Source organism: Crocodylus siamensis, chromosome 10, assembly GCF_052110815.1.
Source record: "Crocodylus siamensis isolate JL-2025a chromosome 10, ASM5211081v1, whole genome shotgun sequence".
In the NCBI taxonomy this organism is placed as follows: Eukaryota; Metazoa; Chordata; order Crocodylia; family Crocodylidae; genus Crocodylus; species Crocodylus siamensis.
The window spans coordinates 17,837,711-17,858,818 of record NC_143404.1 but is presented as its reverse complement, the minus strand read 5'-3'; the positions used below and the strand labels follow the sequence as shown (position 1 = coordinate 17,858,818).

General features: G+C 45.1%; 2 protein-coding genes across 2 annotated transcripts in view; both read left to right on the top strand.

Moving 5' to 3' along the window:
• Positions 1-10,953, top strand: part of ERGIC1 (endoplasmic reticulum-golgi intermediate compartment 1) — a 95,071-nt gene extending 84,118 nt beyond the window's left edge. Inside the window, exon 10 of the mRNA XM_090064885.1 lies at positions 9,042-10,953. Within this exon, the coding sequence (XP_089921011.1) occupies positions 9,042-9,149 (108 nt within the window). The 3' untranslated portion in view covers positions 9,150-10,953. The remainder of the gene's footprint in view (positions 1-9,041) is intronic.
• A 2,320-nt stretch (positions 10,954-13,273) lies between these two features.
• RPL26L1 (ribosomal protein L26 like 1) lies at positions 13,274-20,549 on the top strand. Its single transcript, XM_090020425.1, has 4 exons — positions 13,274-13,386; positions 14,726-14,898; positions 16,174-16,314; positions 20,377-20,549. Exons 2-4 carry the CDS (start codon positions 14,731-14,733, stop codon positions 20,503-20,505), a joined length of 438 nt encoding a protein of 145 aa, XP_089876551.1. The 5' UTR covers positions 13,274-13,386; positions 14,726-14,730; the 3' UTR covers positions 20,506-20,549.
• Positions 20,550-21,108: the final 559 nt, after the last annotated feature.

Here is a 21,108-nt window from a genome sequence, read left to right as displayed (position 1 = left end):
CGAAGCGCCTTAAGTCGAAATGCCGTAAGTTGGGGACTGCCTGTACATATCCAAACACTGTGCATATACTACTGTAAGTTGTAGCATGTTGGGCCTTCAATGCTTGATAAACTTCCTGGTGCTCAAGCTGGGTTGAGAAACTAGGGAATTAGTTTTTAACTGGCTTAAATGGTTGAATTGTGAATGACAGGAACAAATGCTTTATCAGCGCTGCGGACCAAACCCTAAGGGTTTGATTCGGGGGCTTCAAGTAAACATCAGATTCCTCTCACTTAACTGTAGAGATGAGTTTGAACTCTTTTATGATCCCAGATGCTGAGGCACAGGGGTATAAATCCAGATCTGAATGTTCTGGTTTGAACCCTTTATTACTTAACCTACCTGCCTGATTCAGAATATTGTTCTAAAGGCCCACATTTACTGACCTTAGCTGTTAATGCTTTCTTTCCTTTTCCCTCCCCAAATATGCTCCTGGGCTTTTTTTGTTTCAGTTCCAAACACCTTTCATCTTATTGCTCTCTGCTATTTCCATTTGCTAATGTTTCCCTGTTGCTAATAGGCAACTTCCTGGATGGGAGCAGCTTCTAACATGCACACACTAGTTCACTCCATGCTTGCGTTAGGCAGGTGGTTGATGGCTTTTGGTTTTTCCAGCCACCTCTTTGAGTGCCTTACATCTAGCTTTGCTTGGGCTGTTATTTTTCTGATGTAGATGGCTCATGTGGCTGTGCTGTGTCAATATTTGTTCTGTGGAGGCCCAGATAGTTAGATCCTTGGCAACTTTAGCCCTGGCCCTTGAGCAGCTGATGTAACGTGGATGTCAGACCTTTTGTACTAACCCTACCTTCCACGTAGATCCTTGGTTTGTACGTGCAGCAAGACATATCACATATGTGCAGTCACTATGTCTCCTTCACATTTATCTAGGCTGAGAACCTTGTCCTCTGACCCTTCGCTCTGGATGAGCTGGTCGGTTTGGCTTTTAAGATGCCTGGGAGATATATTATGAAAGAGTCAGGGGGGAGCTGGACTGCTGAGGGATGAAGATGGCCCCAGGTTTTCTTGTCTAAAGGCATCTCAGTGACACTTGTTTGTCATTATTCCCATTGCTGTAACCTTTCCTGGTCTTTTGCACTGTGGTTACCCTGGAGACTGGCTTGCCGTCATTGCTGTATGAAACTGTGGCTTTCTGGTCCAGCCAGAGATTTATCTGCTTGTAGCAGCTGGAGCCATCGTTGAGCGGGCCAGGCCTTGGAAACATGTTGGTTCTCACTAAGCAGCAGCTGTTCAGTTGAAAACCACGAAAGGGTGCCTTGAAGGGAGCACCTGCCACTGCTTTTGTTGAGCAGCTTGTTTACTAGGCTGCGCCCACGCGATTGTCACACAAACAGGACCATATTTAAATGTGCCTGCAGAGATGTAGGTGTCAAAAGACCCTGTTGGTTTGTGAGCGGCTTTGGCAGGGGTGGAAAATGTTATTTAAAAAAAAAAAGTTTGTTACCAAAAAAGCAGCTGAATGTTTATTCTTCGAGGCTGTGGTAACTCAGTGTGGGGGAACACGGTCATTGAAAGGCAGAAGTTGGTGGCTGCTGAGGAGAATCATCTTATTCCTGTGTGTAGGACGGTGCTGGGGTCAGGTTAGAAGAGGGTCTCGGTAGGTGATGAGGCATGCAACAACAATGTAGGGGCAGAGGAGCCTTGTGCTGCTCTCCCCCTGCTGTGTTTGTTTTGCGGATGAAGGAGGGATGTCTGACACCATTTAATAGCAGGGGGTTTCCCCTCTAAATCTCTGAAGGAGATGAGATTGATAGACCAGCATGCAAGCACTTTTTGTGTATTATAGCCTTTTTTTTTTCCTACTAGTCTAACTCCTAATGCCCTGCACTGCAATGTACTTTAGCTTGTGACTGCATCTTTGTTCCCTTTGATACTAAGAGGTTTTTCTTCTCTATGCCCTGCAAGAAGCTGTTTTTATACAAAGGAGAAGGCATTGCCTTAGAAAATGCTTTGAGTGTCAGATTTTATCAAGTATAATATTGAACATGACTTAACAGTCACGGTAGGCCAGAGATGCCATGGTTACTGTCCTGCCAACTGATCCTCATTTGTAGGGTTAACCACAAGGAGCTGATACAATGGTAAACGTAATGGTTCCAAACTCTCTTCAGAGTATTTAATTTGACAAATTAATATACGCTGGTTAACACAATGATATTTCCCAGTATAGATGAGCGTGTGTGTGTGTGTGTGTGTGTGTGTGTGTGTGTGTGTGTGACATTTTGGGCCTTAATAGCTCCTAACATAGCTGTTCTGAGAGATGTATTCCAGGATTAATTCCAGGAAAAGTGAGCAGATGATATTTCAAAGGTTTGGTGTGGCAGTCTACAATGCAGATTAGAAATCTCTTTAGATTGTCAGACACAGACAATGAGACCTGACAGGTACAAACTGAAGCTAGAAAAAACTCAAACAGGTAGTAAGTTACAAATATTAGTAACGGGATCAGTTTCAGCATTGGGACTGCTTACCAAGGGGTGTGGTGGCCTCCTCATACTCTGTAGTCTTTAGATCAGTACTACAGGTAATGGCAGACTGACAAACTAGACAGAACGGAGGGGATTTTACCGCATGTCATCTGATCTGCTGTAAGTGTTTTGTGGATCCACTCCTATCCTATGGTAAGTAAAAGTGAAATTCAGGGCAGTTTATCCCAGTTTATTTTGTTTTTAAATTTGGTATAATTCTTGTCTGTCCTTGCTCTGGGTGTCTAAAGATATACTGTAGTTCAAGTAAGAATTGTTGAGCTGAATATAGAAATTGCTGGGTGAAATCCTATGGTCTGTGCTGCAGCAGGTATGACTGGAGGATTGTAACAGGCTCCTCTGGGTCTTAAAATCTTAGAGAAAACCCAACATACAGTATTTTGCTTTGGAAAGAGAGAGGCTACTTGCCATCTGTCCTTCATTTGTTGCTCTCTTTGTAACCATACAACCTTGCTTTCTTCCGCTTACTGTTTCTGTCAATTGTCTATTATCAGTCTGCATTCTGATCACTATCCCCATATCTTATCCTCTTAAAAAGACTAGTATGTACAGTACCTTGCCATAATGTGATCTTCTGCTGCTGCAACCATTTACTCCCATACTCCCTTCCCTTTGTTTATCTGCCCCTTCTGGTTGTTAAGTCTAAATTAGTTAAAAACCTCCTGAGTTTTAATCTAAGTCGGTATATAAATCTCCATTGAATCCCATGGGGCTATGCAAGTGGAAATATGTGCAGGGTGCCTGAATCTCACTCTAGAACAGGGATGGGCAATTATTTGGGCTGGATGGCCACTTAAGTAATTTTAGTGAACTGTTCAGGGCCAGGGGGCAGGACTGGCTCGTCACGAGGAGGGTAATTGATCCTACCTGGCCCTTGGCTCATCTGCTCCATACCCACCGCTGGGGGTGTTGGAGGGAGTGGGCAGGTGGGTGGGGTCTCCATGGAGATGTGCCCTGCTCAGAGGGGTCCTGGGCCAGCTTGGTGAGGTGGATGGGATCAGGCTGTGGGTGGGTGGGGAGTGGTATCCAGGGGCAGGACAGGTGGGTGGGGCCAGGATCATGGGGCAGACAGTGTGGTGCTTGGGCCTAAGGCAGAGCCATGATCTGCTCCCTGCACATTCCTGCGATGGGCAGTGCTTCCACAGGCAGGGACACACAGGGAGCAAATCGTGGCTCTGCCCTATGCCCTGTCACCACTCTGTAATTCCAGCCCCACCTGCCTGTCCTGCTCCCAGATGCAGCTCTCCACCTGCCTGTGGCCCCATCCCACCCGCTCGGCCAAGTGCATGTTGTCTGCAGGGGTTCTGGCCCAGCCTCCATTGTGACCTGGCCCATTTGCTTCATCTGGCATCCGCAACTGGGGTGCCCAGGCATCAGGGCTGGGTCTGGTGGTGGTGGAGACGCAGGCAGTGGCCACCAGGCACATTGAGCCACTGCCATGGGGGCTGCAAGGAAGCAGAGTCCAGTTGTTGCGCTACTCACACTCTGCCATGTGCCCGGGGGCAGCCACACATGCCATGGCCCTGGCTGCTCCCCAAGTCTGGGCCAGATGGGGCCAAGGGACCTGCCACAGGCCAGATAAAATCCCGTAGCAGGCTGGATGCAGGCTGTGGGCTGTGTTTTGCCTACCTTGCTCTAGAACAAGGCTCTATGTATATACCAGAATCCCAGTGATGGAGTGATAAGTAAATGTCACAGGGCAGCTTCTGTATTGACCCAGAGACAGACCCTGTGTGCGTGTTTGCAGCAAACTTGAATAGTGTGTGCGTGCTGGGAAGCAGAGTCCAGGCGAATGCCAGGTGTGTGTGAGTCATAAACACTCGGCTGTACAGAGCTGTACAGATGAATATATATTTTTCTTTGCTTTTTTCCCTCCCTCACTGCTACACTGAAGTCAGATTTTCCTACCATTTGATGCAAACTCTAAAAGTGGTTTTGTTTTTTTTTTTTTTGTGGTGTAAAATCACCTGTCAGCTGATCCACTGTGGACCAAAATAACTCGGCTCCTCTGCCGTCACTTTCCCTGAAAAGTCATTCTGCGTCATGCCAGGGCGGGGGGGAGCAGGGGGTGGAGGCTGTACTTGCTCCCTAAAAATATAAACTAAGCCTCAGGCTGAGGTTCCGGTTTGGAAGGCTTTCATCCTCCTGGATGCCAGCTGTGCTGCAAAAAATACGTTCACCCAATCCTGGCATCAGTGAAGTATCTCGTCATTGCACTGAGCTCATGAGATACAAATATCGTCGTTATAAATACTTTTATAAATTAGCAGTTTCTTCTGCCTTTGTTCATCATTAATGAGCTCTTTCGTTTGTTACTGTTGCTAACCCTCTAGCCCAGTTAACCAACACTGTTTTTCTGTTGGGTTTTCATCTGCATGTTGTGCCAGTGAGATTTGTTCTGTGCCAAACTGGGTATGATGCAGTAGGTCTATGCAGGGGTTGTGTTGTTCCATAAACATAGTGCACATAACTTCGCTATGGCTGATCCTTTGTCCTATGGGTTTAAATAACCTTGTCACTTGTTTTATTCCGTATGCATCTCTTGACATTGCAGTCATCAAAATCCTCCCTCTTCTTAAGCAGCCGTGCCAAGCAGTCCAGCCTTGTAGCTTACCCTTTTCAGCTATGCTCTAAATTTAAGGTTATATTAAAGGAAGATCAAGTTAAAGTACCATGGGTAAGGAAGTGGTAGAAGTATAAGGGACTTCTACAGCCTGAATCTGGCCCTGGTGTAGGTGCATTGTGGTACAGTCTTTTTATCTGCATGCTATTTTTTCCATGCAAGTCCTGCCTCACTTTGTGCATAGAATGGACAGTGCAAACTGAATAAGCAGCTGCTGCTTATTTCTTTATATCCCTATTTAGCTTGCTTACTGCCATCCCATTTAAACCCTACACTAAATACTGAATGATTGATTCTTTTCCCCATGGATGTCTTATAGCAATAATCATCATGGCTGTCAATGCTTTAAAAATATTAATGAATTTACCATCACAAAATCCCTTTATGGCATGGTTTGTATGATCCCTGTTTTACAGATAATGGAACTGAAGCAAAGAGATTGAGACCAAACTTGTGCCTACTAATTTCGGGTGCTCAAGATAATAAGACTTCTAGCACCTGACTTTGCGGAATATGTGGGGTATGAAGTGCCTTAAAAATGCTGAAAGAACAGTTCCTGCTGCCTGTTAGCTCTGTTTTTCAGTGTTGGTCACTTCTACAAAGCAGTCTCTTGGGCTGTGCACTTGGGAAATGAGAAACACACAATTAGTGGCCAACAGCATCTAATGTGATGCTGACTCACCCAGCATCACATTAGAATCTTGTGGCAGGGGCAGGGAGAAGAATCAGTTTCTCCAGGCTGACATTAAACTTCCCCAGTCCTAAAGGACATTTTTCTTTTCCACAACTCCCTACATTATGCACCCCACACTTTCTCACTTCTGTAACAAAAAGGCAGGAGCTTCTAACAGCCTCCTTCACTACACAGTCCCAGAGCGCAATCCAGCTTGTATGCTGAATGAGATTGAAGTCCTGGGGGGAAAAATAGTATGTGATTGTGTAACCAAAGACTGTACCAGAATTCATAAGCAGGGGGAAAAGGAATTAAAATTGTGGGAGCAACTTTAATTCTGGCATTTTCAGACTTGTGCAAATGTGAAACCTAAATATCCTTTAAACATGGTTCTTTTCACATAATTTCCAAGGTGTACATGTGGGCATGTGTATGTTTAAGTAACAGGAAAAGATGGAACTTATTGTGTAGAACCAAGCTGATCTACTCGCTTTCTTTGGTCATCATCACAACCTTTAAGTCCGCACCAGGACTTCTACTCCTTTGAGCTGATATAATAATTGATGGAGGATAACAGCCTGCTAGTGGTATGTAGATTTGCCGCTAAAGGGATGTGATGCACTTATTTTGCCAATAGATTTCACATGTATTTATGGAAGGGGGTTGTTGACTTAAGAATCTTAGATGTTATTCCAGACTTTAAAGTGTTCTTTAACAGTAAAATTATCCTGCCCCATCCCCTACCAGGTCCCCTGTCCTCCCCAGACTCGTCACCTTTCTCATCTGCTCTTGCCTTCGCTTTGCTCCTTGCCCCTCCTCAGTTAAGAGACTCCTTCTTGACCATACTACCTGGGCACCAGTAGCAAGAGCATTGACAGGACAGGAGGGGCAGTCACTATGCTCTTGCTTGGCACTACAATGACCCCAGACAGCTGAGAAGAGCAGTCATTGGGAGGGATCTGGTTAGCCCTGGATGAAGGTGAGTTTGTATGCATGAAGCATGTTCAGTGCTGTTGCCACAGAGCTCTGTGGAGATGGAACTGTCCCAGTGCAGAAGGGGCTGTTCAGATGCATTTGCTCTTGGGCATTAACAAACAGCTACTGAACTTGTACACAGGTTTACCCTTGACCTAAATTTAAATGGATTTTTGTGGCATGCTGAAAAGCAATCTTGCGACTCCAGAGCAGCTCCTCTGGCAAACTTCAGGCCTTTCTTTCTTTCAAAGCCTGGACATTCAGTGAATAAAATGAAATGGATGTAAGAAGTTTTATAACATTGGACAACACATTTTCCCTGACTTTATTCCTGGAAATAGCTGAACTGTTTTTGCTGAAGTTTAAATAATTATAGCTGAATAATTAAGCATGGTAATCATCCCCCAAACAGTTAGTTTGTCAGTGTTACTAGGAAATGAAAATGGGCTCTTGTAAAGGAAAGTGTTAGCCAAACTTAACTACAAGGTGTTTCTGCCAGTTCTACCTTGTTAGTCTACATCCACAATAAGCTAAATGATGCACTCTGCTTTGAGTGCCTTTTGTCTCCGCTGCATTGCAAAGTGCTGTCCTGTGTTAATCAGGGAAGGCAGCCAGGATATGCTATCAGTGATAGAAGGCAGATGTGGAAATGCATTGCAGTGTGACAAAGTTTAAAAGGCTTAAAGGTAGCTAAAGGTGAGGGAGGGAAGATTTAAGAGCCGTAATGGAGCAGAGAAGTGTTTTTGGCGGAGGCTGTTTCGGTCAATGAAAGATGCAACAGATCTTGTACCACTACAAAACTAGAGGGAGTGTCTAGGAGGCTATGCTGGTTGTCTAAGGAGACTGGTACCTGTGGTATTGAATCCTGGAAATTAGGATTTGTGATTTAGTAAGCCCTTTCTCATCTCTTAGGGGCCAATTCAACTTTGTCTCCTGTGGTACACTATGTAGCATTGTGTCAAGACCACCTTGTCACATGTTGAAGTTTTTACCACTGCCTTGGGAAGCTGCTCCACAGCTTTGAGTCTCATGGGTGGGGAGTGGAACCTACCTAATCTTCAGTGAGAGAAAGCAGTTTTTGCAGCTTAGTTGCAGCCAAAGAATTGATTTTTGTGGTCATTTTGGCTTTGTGCTGCCCTGCCATCCTGCACTTCTCAGGCAGGCTGCAAGGCCAGGCCAGAGCAGCAGCAAGGATCACTGGGGAGTCAGCAATTTATTTGTATTAAGTTGGGATTTTGGGGGTTGATTTCCTGGGAAATTGTGGCCAATACCATTTTCCCCAGCAATTATAGAGATTGCGGTTTTTCATGGTTTCCACAAAAACTGCAAAACTACCATTTAAGTAGGTCCCTACTCATGGACTGTAGTGACTACTTCCCCATTTTAACCCTTTTAAACTGGTGTCTTTCCTTGGTGTGCATCTCCTTCAGATATTTGTGGATTCTACAGTAGTGGTTGAAATATGAAAGTGGGGAAGGAAGGGTCTTCACGTAGGGTTTGGGATGATCTGTGGTTTGTTAGGATGTATGATAGAAATTGGGATTCCATTGCATAATTTTGTTTCTTCCTGGTGTGGTATGTGACCACCTTCCACAGAAGGGAAAGCAGGGAGGGGGAGATGAGAACTGCACTAGGGAATGATGAGGGCACAATTTGGAGCTCCCCTGAATAGCAGATGACACTTCAAAAGAAATAATTGACCTCTCTGTGTCAGAGCTCTGATGGCTCTTTGGCCTAATCACTTATATAGTTACTGGATTGAAGAAGGCTATTTAAGTAGAGTTTCTCTCCCATATTATGCATAAACCAGGAGCTGGAAGGGGCTGGTCTCTTTATCCAAGAAAATAAGAGAATTAGGAAAAGCAGATGTTACATGTTCAAGTGAAATATTCCAATAGAAAATCCATTTGTTTTTTGCATTGCTGGAGATGGAGATGGGACTCTTATAAAAATCTATGCTGTGTGAATGACACTTCAACTTGGTGATCTTATCTTTGAGTGGGCTTTTGGGAAGAATAGGCTCACACCATAGTGAAAGTTGTTTCATTCCTTTTCACCAGAACTGATCCCTATGCATTGGCATTTAAACATCTGTTTAGCACTGCAGCATTTTGGGGGCAGAGTAGTGTTTCTTAAACGTATCCCAGCAGCAACTGCAACAACTTATCTTTTTTTCCTGAGCTGTGTAATTTTTTTTGTTAACAATTTCTCTCTGTGTACATTTCAGATTTGTGCCATCATTGGAGGAACATTTACTGTGGCTGGGATCCTCGATTCCTGCATCTTCACAGCTTCTGAAGCCTGGAAGAAGATCCAGCTAGGGAAAATGCAGTAGCAATGACATTTTTACCCAAGTCTCCAGGGGCAGGAGTAAAGAATGAGAAACCTACCACTACCTGTTTTTTGTTTTCTCTCTTCTATTTGATTGATTTAAAATGATATTTTTTTTTCTTTAGGCAAGTTGTTCAGTCAAGACCTTTACAGCACATAATTAATCCCCTGTGTTAAAGTTCCAAAAGTCATCAGCTGGGCTTGGATTTCCACCCCTTGTCCCAAAAAAAATTCATAATATAACCTTTGGCATTAACAAAATAACTTCTCTGGATCCTATAGTATGATGACAGTTTTAGTGTCTAGGAGGTTCCTGAGGCAGTGTGTGACTTAGTAGGGGGCAGAAAAGAGCTCTTTAATTCTGTCAGAATTGCATGAGAACACTATTGCTTTTTAATGAAGCTAAATTATGTATTTGGAAGAAATTCCACCTCTTGTGCCAAAAAATTGGGTGTATCCGTTGATAGTTTCCACAGTGAATCTTAGTAGCAAAGGGCAGAAGTGACTTTGGCAAGACGTTTTTTGGCTTATTTCAAAAGCTCTTCTCTGCGGGTGTTTGCCCCCTCTAGTGAAACGACAAGTATGACAGACCTTCCCCTGGTGGTAACGCTGGGTGGCTGGGGGAGGGATTGGGCCTCTCATGTACCCTGAATGAAAAATGTTTTTGTTTTTCCTCATAAACTGAATATCCAGTCTTGTGTTTACAGGTGGCATGAAGTAAAAACCAAACTGAATAACACTTTTATGTGGCCTTTGTTTTGAAGGGGGATAGTTTTGTAGCATTAGCTTGTACCCTTTCTCCTGCCTTTTTTTTTTTAAACATGGAGTATCCATCTGTCTAGCCTGCAACTTGATTGAATTTGGAGTGATCACCCATGCTTGCTCGGACATGCCAGCTTCTGGCCTTGCTCTGTGTGCGTTCACATGTGTATGGTACACATCTGCAGAGCACAGGGAGCATGTCCTGTAGGGGCTTGAGGTGCCTGAATTCCCCGTTTTTAAAAACTGTTTAGCACATCATTCCTAGACTGACTGTTACTGACACCCTCTGTTTGCCCGCACAGCAGGTACAGCACAGGTGGTTGCAGGGCAGCCTTTTCCCCACAGACTGGTTCCTGCCAGTGGTTGTGTGTACAAGGGAAGATTCATGCTCATCCATTCAAGACTTGACCTCTGAGACCTCCAGCAAAATGAGGCATGAGGGGAGATTACTGCCAGATGCAGTTTCTATGTGTTGTGGACATCAGTCTGCAAGGAATTAAACTGAAACCTTCAGGCTCATTTTCCATAGGCTGCTGCACATGCCTTCAATGTAATGATCTTTGCATGTTTTGTAAATTATACAACCTGAGGGGACACATTTTAAGTGTTCTTGAATCGATGCAAATCATGAACAATAAGCCCTAAGGTTACTATCAAGTTTTATCAAGTCTACGGGGGGGTTTGATTGTCTTATCTTTGGCCTTGGACTTATCCAAATCCTACATAAATGGATCTTGAATATTAAGTATTGATTCCAGAAACATTTCAGCATCCCAAATATTTGTCTGTTGAAATCATGTCATTGCTTTTGAGGTAGGGAAGATAGCTGCTGGTTTTTATTTTATTTAAAAATATATATATTTTTTGCCCTGTAGTAACTTCTGTAAACTGACAGCATTTGAATATGTCCCTGTTCTTATGGACTGATTGCTATTGTTTTAGATGTAAACTTGATCTTGTAACTTCTGTATCTGTTGATGTATGGGTAGATTTTATACATTTTTTTCATTTACAGAATCAACTTGAATATGATACTCTTGTCTTCATTTGTGCGTGTGTGTGTGTGTATGTTTTGCCCTATTGGTGCTCTCAAGTGTGCTGCAGAAGCACTCTAGATGTATCTTAAACAGTTAAGGTTACAGAACACTTCCATTATAGAGCTGTTTTACAGTTCAGTTTGAAAATTACCATTTTTATGCCTCTGATTCCTGCCACCCACTCTCTCTTTTGTAAACTTCAGATAAAATGTCAGTAAGTGAGGCAAGGGGCCATGTGGGGAAATATAGCAGGTATATGTGTAATCATGTATTATGATAGTGTCATTTAATTACATATGCTAGATAGCAGGGAGTCTTGAGAAGATTGTGTAGACAACCTGGATTCCAGCAGTTCCTTATTTCTGAGCATTTCTCTGCAATCTTATTAAAAGAACTGTACTCTTTTTGGATATAATTATAAAGAGAACCATTTCCAGCGGCTTCTTGTTCCACAAGCTTTGTGAGATGAAGTCTTTTTTGTGGGCTTTTAATTTGCAAATAGTTTGTGTTCATTTTAACAAGCTATCACAGATCTCACAGTACAAAAATTGTAGTTGCATTGACCTGGATGGAAAGTTGAAACATACAGTTTTCATGAATTTCAGTTGACACTGATTTGTTTCTGGGGCAGAAGACAGGATTTGATCCTAGAAAACAGTGAGTGGTCTTAACGCCCCCAACCCCCACAATGGGAGATGAGTGCTTAGCACCTTACAGGTTGTGCTCAGAACTTTCCATGTTTCTTTTCTGTGTTGTGCACCTTGCTGTTAAAAGAACAGAAACAGACCCACCAGTTCCACCCCCTCCCCAACCTTTTGTCTGAATGCCTAGTAATACCAGCTCATGAGCACTGGAACCCTCTGGGTTGGCCGAATGAGACAGTTCATCAGAATGAAGGGAAGGGGAATGTGAGAAATAGAATGATGTAAATACTACTCATCTGCGTTTCCCAAGTTACAACATTTCTATTAACTTTCGATTTTGTTTATTAACAGCCAAGTGTCTTGCACTGTGTACAGTACACTGAAAAAGGGCCAGACCCTGCCAACTGGCAATTGATCTCAAGCCTGTTAAACCTAGTTTCCCTAGAAGGACAGAGCTGTGTATGAACTCCTTAAACTCCTTTAAAGAAAATTGAAAGTACTGCAGAAGAAATCTAAGTATTGCAAGCCATCAGTTTAGAACAAATGTTGCCTATCCTTTTTGTGTGCGCCAGAATAGCTACAGTGTGTAGTACTACTCATTTGAGGATTTCCCCCACCTGACAAATCTTTATTACTGTGACATGGTAATATTTCCCTTGATATTGAGAGTATTTGTATCAGGATTCATCAGAAGTACTCGACTGCAGAAAAATCGAAACTGGATTTACTGAACATGTCTATGGCCCAACTGTGTCTGTGCAGTGTTAAGGAAACAGGGGAAATCATGGGAGTGTTGATGAAAATATTGCTTCTAATTTTCTTTAAAAACAAACAAAAAACTTGGGAGGAGTTAAACTCAGCAAAAGCAGGAAGAAATGGAGAACCTGGAGCAGTCCCTTACTTGCTTCATTCTGCTGGGGCAAATAGCTTTCTGCTTCTTGATTGCAGTGGAGGCAAGAGGCCAGAAAACTGTCTTTATTTTTGTGCTGTGCTGGCCAGTCCCCAGGAGTGTTCCCACAACTTTGCTCCAGAGCTGTAGTGCTCTCACACTTCCCCTGTGCTCTGTGGTGCTGCACCCTTGTCATTCTATGCTGAGGATATAAAAAGGTAAGAGGCTTGGCTGCTACTACCACTCGGTAACCTCTCCACCAACAACCTGTATGTTGTTGGACTGTCTGTTTCTTTTCTCCCGTTCTTCCTCCATTTTCCTGTACTTAAATTTTCCCTTGTGCTGTTTCTCTTCCTTTGAGTCTCCCCATCCCTCTCAGGGTACAGGAGTCCCAGCTAGAGGAGCCCTGTGTATGATGAAACTTTGCCCTAGGGCTGTTGGTTGTAGCCGTGTTGGTTTACGGGCATAGGCAGACAAGGGTTTTTGTGTAGGTGTGACATCTTTTATTAGACCAACCTAAACAGTTGGAAAGATTCTTCTTTGCAAGCTTTTGGGCACAACCACCCTTCTTCAGGCAGAGGGGCTTTACTCCCTGTGCACGTAGAGATTTTCCCTCGTCCTGAAGAAGGGTGGTTGTGCTCAAAAGCCTGGAAAGAAGAATCTTTCCCACTGTTTAGTTTGTCTAATAAAGGATGTCACATCAACACAAAGGACCTTGCCTGTCCTGGTCCCGGCACCCCAGCTGCAAGTGGCTCTGGCGCCCGCCAGGCGGCGTTATCTGTTTTACTGCTCAGTCAAACGCGGGCGCTTCCTGTTGGCGAAGTCTCGCGAGAGCTCGGCGCTCACATGGGCCGGCGGAAGCAGCATCTGCTCCTTTTTCCGGGCGGCCATAGCGGAGCCTGCAACGGGGTAAGGGCGCCGCGGGCGGGTTAGGTTCCATCCGCCTCCATCCTCTTTGCGGGGGCCCCGGGCGGCGCCTGGCGCCGTGGTGGGGGCTCGGGGGCCGGGCGGCGGGCCTGGCGGCGCCACAATGGGAACGGGATTGGGGTGCGGCACCGCCGGGAGCGAGTGGGGCCCGGGCCGGGCTGCAAATAACCCGGCCCTGCGATCCGGCGCTTTGGTCGCTCCCACCCTTGGCGTCCCGTCTTCGGACTCGCTCCCGCCTTGCAGAGGCCTCGGGCCGCTCCCGGTATCTGGAGTAGCCCGAGATCCTGCAGAGTTGCGTTTGGCCGAGGAGCGGTTGGCTGGTTGTCGCCCCGGATCCCGGTGCCTTACAGAGCGATTCCCGTGGCACCCCGGGGGGCTTGGAGATCCTCCCAAGGCCCTTCATGGGAGCCCTAGTCGGTGTGCAAGCATGATCCCCATGTTCAACCCAGGGGCTTCTCATAGGAACTTCTTCACGGTTGGGTGTCCAGACTGTGGAATAAGCTCCCTCCAGAGGTGGTGCAATCACCTACCTTGGAAATCTCCAAGAGAAAACTGAATGGTCACCTTACTGGTGTCACCTGACCAGTTGACTTTACTGCCTAGTGCAGGGTGCTGGACTCAATGATCTTGCAAGGTCCCTTCCAGCCCTGTACAGTTTATGAACCCCCAGCATTAAAGCGCTGCCCTGGCGCAGTCTGTCTCTGTAAGGGAAGAATTACACATGTTATTTTTTTCTAGTCAGAAAAGCAAGCAAATAGCAAGGCTCACGGTTTCATAAGGCTGCTTTACAGGTATTAGCCTTGAGAATAAAATAGTTGAGAAGCACTGATGTTATAACACTAATAATTTAGGGTGTTAAAAGTATTATTCTAAAAGCCCATGGACAGAGCTGAGTTAGCAAATCTGTTATTCTGTTCAACTTAGTTTGCTTTTTAGTAAAAGTCTCTACATTGTATTGTTTAACTTTGGATACACTGTCTAATTATAACTGTACTTAAGGATAATTGTCATTATCATACTTTACTGTCTTAGGTGTACAGTGAGTTTTGAACCTTAAACCATATTCTTCAGTAGTGCTATAGACTACCTGAGAAATTATTCTCTACCTGGTTTCTTGGACAGAATGTTTTCTTTGCATTAGTTGAGAAACTGCTAGAGTTAGGATTGCACACTGCAGATTTTTAGGTGGAAATTTAAAGAAAACATTTAAAGGGACCTTTTGAGATTGTGGGCCTTTTTGCATTAGATGTAGGCCAACTTGAACACTATCAGACTATTATGTATAGAAGCCTTTACACTTGCATTGTGTTTGTTTGTGTAGTCAAAATGAAGTTCAATCCTTTTGTGACTTCGGATCGCAGCAAGAACCGCAAGCGGCACTTCAATGCACCTTCTCACATTCGCAGGAAGATAATGTCTTCTCCCCTTTCCAAGGAACTGCGGCAAAAATACAATGTCCGCTCTATGCCCATCCGAAAGGATGATGAAGTCCAGGTAAATGCCTGTTTTGCCCTCATGTAGTGTTAGAGCCTTGTAACTATTTTGTTTTCATGTAGTAGTAAAGTGGGACCAGTCAAGGCAGGTATGGGATGGAGCTGCAGCTTGCCTGGGAGGCACAGGGCGGATGGGGTGGCCTCCGCTGCTGCATGTCGCTTATTCAGAGGCAGCAAAGAGGTGCCGTCCCAGCTGGGTGAGTGCTGGCAGGGCATAGTCTCCCCTCCCAGTGCCGGAGCGTGGTGCAGCCCTGGTCTTGCCTGCCCTGTGCAGATTCAGGGGCACTTGGCTCCCCTCCGCACCCCCAACAAGCAGTGGGAGCTACCTAATAAGCAACTCCTGGATCAGCGGCAAGAGCTGCCCCCATGGCCCCTGAACAAGCTGTGCTTTTGTTCCGTGCCCCCCACAACCTGGCTGAGCAGTGATTGCCCCAGTCCCTATCCAGCCCCTACCCCAATCCCTCCTTCCCTGTGGGGGTATTGATCTGCCTCCTCCCCATACCTCTTCCCTCCCCTTCCACCACAACAGACTTACCAGCTGGACGCAGCTGTATTGAGCATTGTAAAGTTGAAACCCATGTCAGAACCTTGAAACGTGGTGTAGGTTTGAAAAGGTTGTAGGTGCTGTTCGTTGTAAATCGAAAAGTCTTAAGTCGAGGACTGCCTGTACACGTGTTTTGGGGTGGGGAGGGAGCAGCCCCAAGAGCTGCTCTAATTAAAGTGCCCAGAGTGCCTTGTTTATCAGCATTCCCATACTTAAAAATGACAGCGGGGACACTTTATGTAAAGTTCATTTGAAGTGCCCCCACTGCCACTTAAGCATGGGGATGCTGATGCAGGAGATGGTGGAAGACTGCTGGCATGCAGCAATTATCATGCTACAGCAGACTCAATTAATTGTAATTACAGTATGTTGGAGCAGCCTCGCTGCTCGTGTATAGGTGCCCTGTATTGGAAGCTTCATGTGAGACAAACTTACATTGAAGGAGCTGCTTTTCCTTCAGTTTAAATCATCAGACACTTAATCTTTCTTTTTTGGTACTGCACCTGCAGTAAAGATGCAATTTCCTGCCATTTTTGTGCCTTGCTGAACATTACGTTGTCTGGAGTTTGACTGCAAGATGTTATTGTAGTGTACACATGCAAGGAGCAGAACTGGGATTTCAACCTGGGCAGTTTTGAATCATTCACGTGGTTAAGATCATGATTTTCAGGAAGGTGCTATTTCCAGTAGTGGAATCTATAAAATTTTAATAATCCTTCTGTTATTTTTCAGGTTGTCCGGGGACATTACAAAGGTCAGCAGATCGGAAAAGTAGTCCAGGTATACAGAAAAAAGTACGTCATCTACATAGAACGTGTACAGCGTGAGAAGGCCAACGGCACAACTGTTCATGTGGGAATCCACCCTAGCAAGGTATGGTGCATAAAGCAGAGGAACTGAAATGCCCACGGGGCACTCTGAAAGGAAACAGGTGCAGCCTGCTGAGGTAGAATGCTCTCCTAGCATGGAGAATGGCCTGAGAAGTAACAGCTTCAGCATAACTGAGCAGGAAGGACATATTAGCATGGTCAAAGCAGGGAACTAAGAGCTACAACTCCTAGGCCACGCGTGCCAGTTAGTGGCACACAGATGTTTTTCTTGGTATGCCAGGAGATGCAAGAGGAAATTGTTTTAAAAATGTATATTTAAGTGGCTGCTCCAGCCTCTGTGGAGCAGCCACAGGTCCCAGTGTCACGGCAGAAAAACACAGCCAGGGACGCTGTCTGCATTCTGCTGACCCTGTCCCCAGGCTGTGCCCCCCAGCCCCTGGAGGGGAGCTGCAGGGGGCTGGGGCCCAACCAGGTGCTAGGGTAGGCTGCTGTGCCAGAGGCTCATAGCTGACTCAGCCCTGAGTGCTGCCCCTGGCAACTGTTCCCAGGGTTCAGGGGGCTCCTGTGGCCAGGCCTCCTTACCAGAGGTGGCTCTAGTCCGCTATACTGGGCCACTATACTGCTTTGCCTGGCACACAGGGAGGCTGACCCAGGAGCCTTCCAAGCCCAGTGTCTTGGCTCTGTCAGGCAGCGTTCCCTCATGGTCAGGGCAGCTGCGGCCCGTCCCTGTGAAGCTGTACAAGCCAGACTGGGTGCCTCTGTCTGCTGTGGCCTGAGCTCTCAGAGCCCTGGGGCAGCCCCCACTTCCTGCCTGGCCCCACTCTAGCTGCTGCGTTGAGGTCCTGGCTGGGCCAGGCAGCCTGCCGCACCTCTCCGCACACTTACTTCTTTTTGCACTGCCTGGACGTGAGCCCGATCCCACTGTGGTGGGACAGGATGTCCATCTGCCTGAGATGGGCCAGGACTTGCCCACCTGCTGGGAGCCTCCAGCATTGCGGCCCTCTGCATCGCCTGACCAGGCCCTGGCTTTGCCCACCTGCAGCTTCCCTCCAGGGGCCAGGGTCTGGGCAGGTGCTGCAGAGGGCCACTATACTGGAGGCTCCTGGCCAGCTCAGCTCCAAGCATTGCCCAATGGCAGCTGTTCCCAGGGCCTGAGGGGCTCCTGTGGCTGGGCCCTTACACTGGGGGTGGCTCCGGCCCACTCTCACTGTGCCCAGCCTGCAGGGAAGCTGAGCCTGGAGCTGGGAGCCACGCAAGATTGGCGTCCCTTCATGGGCAGGGGGATTGCAGCCTATCCCTGCAGAGCTGCACGGGACAGGCCACACCTTGAGTGCTGCTGGGTGCCCCCAACCATTGCAACCCAAGTCTGCGGAGCCCCGGGAAACCTCCTGCCTCCCACCCAGCCCCCTCTTTCCTCTAACTAACTGCCACCTTCTCAAGGGCCTGGCTGAGCTGACCTGCCCATATCTCCCCCTGCTTCTGCTTCTCCCCATTCCATGTATACCTCCCCCCCACCTCCCGGTTTTGTTTTTCTGGCATGCTGGCACTCTGACACCTTACAAGGTAGACATTGCAGTTGTTTCAGCACTCTGGCCAAAAACGTTTCCTGCCCCTGTCCTAGACTGTTTTCTGTTGTGTGTGATAGGATTTTAGAGAAGTTGCCTAAGGTGAACTGCAGGCTCTTAGTAAAGTAGAAAAAGGCCTTTAGAAGAGTTTGGCTGTAGTGAAAGGTAGAGCAAAACATTAGTCATGTATTTCTTTAAAATATCATTGCTGAAGCTAAGATTTTGTGGGAACATCTCTGCAGTGGTTCATTCTTACAAAGTGGACTGATCTGCTACTGGTGATGTTACACGTGAGAAATGTCTAAATAGACACTCCCTTAAATGAATAATGCAGACTAAAAACCACTGGCTAAATCTGGCTTCAACCTAGCAGGGTTTATAAAGATGTCAGTGAAGACAAAGCAAATGCTTATTTAGTTTATTATGTATAAAATAAAAAGGTAGGGAATAACAGAACAGGCCAGAACCTAGTTTGAATGGGATATAACAAGATTTGTTTTTGCCTGGACCACATTGCCCAGGCAGGTGTACTGAAGTTGGTGAGTGAAACCCAGCTCCAGCAGGTTGCAAAAAGCCCTCCTACCAGGCTTCATGTACAATAGAGAGAACAAGGTCATTTCTGAATGAACACACAGACTTGTCCAATAATGTTGCCTGAATTTAGGTAGTATTATGACGGGAATTGCATGTACCTCAACAGCACCTGCTGTAGAGGTATTATATCTATTGCAGTGTATAAGTTCTTAATTTGTACTCATTAGCACAGTGTCTGTGTATCTTTCAGAGCTATATCAAGCATTGTGACTAACGTCTGTCACATTGGTTCTGTAATTTTTCCCTAGTTGTGGGAGGGATGCATATGGTGGAATATTTTATTAAATGTAAATATTTTAAGCATTTGCTCTTGTTCAGAGAAGACGAGGTCAAAAAAGTGCCTAGCACTTAAAGTAGGAGGAAGAGTGAATTTCTGTGGAGGTTCAATCCAGTTTGAGCCAGCCCTGGGACTGCTCTTTTTTTCCATAAAGTGTCAGCTGTAAACACGGAAGGGGGGTGGGGAAGGACTTTCTAATTGTGCTGTGACCTTGCAGTAGAATAACTGGGCAGCTTACTGCATGGGTGTCAAGCAGGAGGTTTCCTTCATATTTCAGTTATGCTACATTTTATGCTTTCAGAGTTAGCAGGAACAGAATGAAACAGGCTAGAATTATACAACTTTACCGTAGATCTGTTATGCAGTTGTAAGGTCTAGATTCTTGAATTTTTTTTTAAGCAAGTGTCAATGTGTTGCATGCTAGGAGAAACAGACCGCATCTCAGTAGCTCACCTTTTTGGCTTCACAGATTTTCCTCATGGCTTTTATAGCACTCCTTCCTGTAATACCCATGCATTTTAATTCCCTGCTAATTGTGGAGGGAAGGAAAATAGTGCAGGTAGGCTGGAAGCTGGAGTCACTCTTACTATGAAATAATTTTGGCAATCTCGAAAAAAATTAGTCTCGTCAAGTAATCATTACTGTATCCCCAGGTTAATGAGTCTTAAGTGCCTGGCTAAACTATAGCTCTTTGACAGCAGCCATGTGTCTTTTGGCAGTGTATGCAAGGGCTGGTGAATCTTAGCTCAAGGAAGAAGACCAGTAAAATGGTAACTGGAATGTCACTTGCTGTTATCAGCAAGAATCTTGTAATGGGTCAGCGTAAAATTTATATTTTGAAAATAGTCTGTGTGTTAAATAAGTGCATGGGGCTGCACTTCCTTTTGCTATATCAGTAGCATTTTAACAGCCATTGGGTACCCAGTTTGGGGGAATACTTTGGCACTTGGCAAAGGAGAAATCAGTATTGTGAATCCTTTACCTTAACCTTATTTTGGTACTTTTAATAGTGACGGAAGCTTTCTCGGAAAGTTATTACACATTCTCAGAACTGCAGCTGATTATATAGATTGTGAAGTGGCCCCTGGATCAGAATTCTGTGCTGCATCCCACTTTGATACAGTTTGTTAGTTTGATTGGTTTTATCAGGTAACATTCTTTATTGGAGAAATCTCAATGCAGTGGAGCAGGTTTAGTGATGGATCTTAAAGGAAAGGAAGGGTGCATGCTCTCTCTTTTTAACTGAAAAACCACTATGTTGATACGACCTCTGGTATAGTGGAGCTTTGTTTTTTGTTTTTTTTTTCTAGTTTCATTCCTGCAGTGGTTGGACATTTTGGACTGCAGCCACTTCAGCACCAAGAAAAATCCTGGCTGCAGCTATGGCAAAACCAGTTTAAAATTAAAATACAGTTTATTCCAGCACAAAGGCATTGTCAGTTTCTGAACACTAATTATTCTAGAATCCTGTGTAGCTTGATGTTTGAAATGTGCGTGGACATCAGTATCTGGGCTAAAATATGTAGGTGGTAACCCTGGAAAATGAAGTTTGGATGCATTGCATGAGAGGAGCCAGTGGGTTCACCATTGCTCTTGTCACATGTTCCATTGCATTGGCACTTTTCTGCCAGATTGCAGGTACGTAAATATATCTCGTCTTGTCTTCTAGGTGGTGATCACAAGGCTAAAACTGGACAAAGATCGCAAGAAGATCTTGGAACGTAAAGCGAAATCTCGCCAGGTTGGCAAGGAGAAAGGCAAATACAAGGAAGAAACCATTGAAAAGATGCAGGAATAAAAGTCTCCTGTGTGACACCATTAAAAGAAACTGCTAAAACAAAATCTGTTGTTGTGTGTTCTGCTTCTGGAAGTCTTTAATGCATGAACTGGTGTTCAAATCCTCCTGCTGTTCTCAAATTTCAGTACTTGGTACTAAGAAGATTGTTTCTATTATATTACAAAATACAAGCTTTCAAAAGTTTTAAATAAAGATATTTTTTCATAATGTATTGTTCTTTGAAAGCTTTTACAAGTAATTGACCACATTTAGTACTAATGTAATACTTTGTACATACAGCTCTTGTATTGTCAGCATCCCCCCCAAAAAAGTGTCAGTAAAGACAGACTCCCTGTACTGAAGATTTTATGATCAAAGTGAGAAGAGCTGTCCCCAAAATCCACCATCATCTGTAGAATTAGAACAAGCAGGAAGACTGGTACTTGGACCCCTGCACTAATCAGTTGTTTCTTAAATTTATATTTTTAATAAAAGTTCATTACATATTTGTAAGAATTCTTGGAGTAGCAAAAAACTATTTGTTTCTGACCATAGCCTGCACTTCCTACTTTCACAGACAGGTGAAGCAGGCTTCAGTTTTACCTTACCAAACTTTGCTATTTC

What these genes read in the sequence shown, in the direction of transcription:
- RPL26L1 (XM_090020425.1), top strand. Translation starts at nt 14,731, where the DNA reads ATGAAGTTCAATCCTTTTGTGACTTCGGATCGCAGCAAGAACCGCAAG. An exon ending in GAAAGGATGATGAAGTCCAG is followed by an intron (nt 14,899 to 16,173) that starts GTAAATGCCTGT and finishes GTTATTTTTCAG; the next exon opens with GTTGTCCGGGGACATTACAA. An exon ending in TGGGAATCCACCCTAGCAAG is followed by an intron (nt 16,315 to 20,376) that starts GTATGGTGCATA and finishes CTTGTCTTCTAG; the next exon opens with GTGGTGATCACAAGGCTAAA.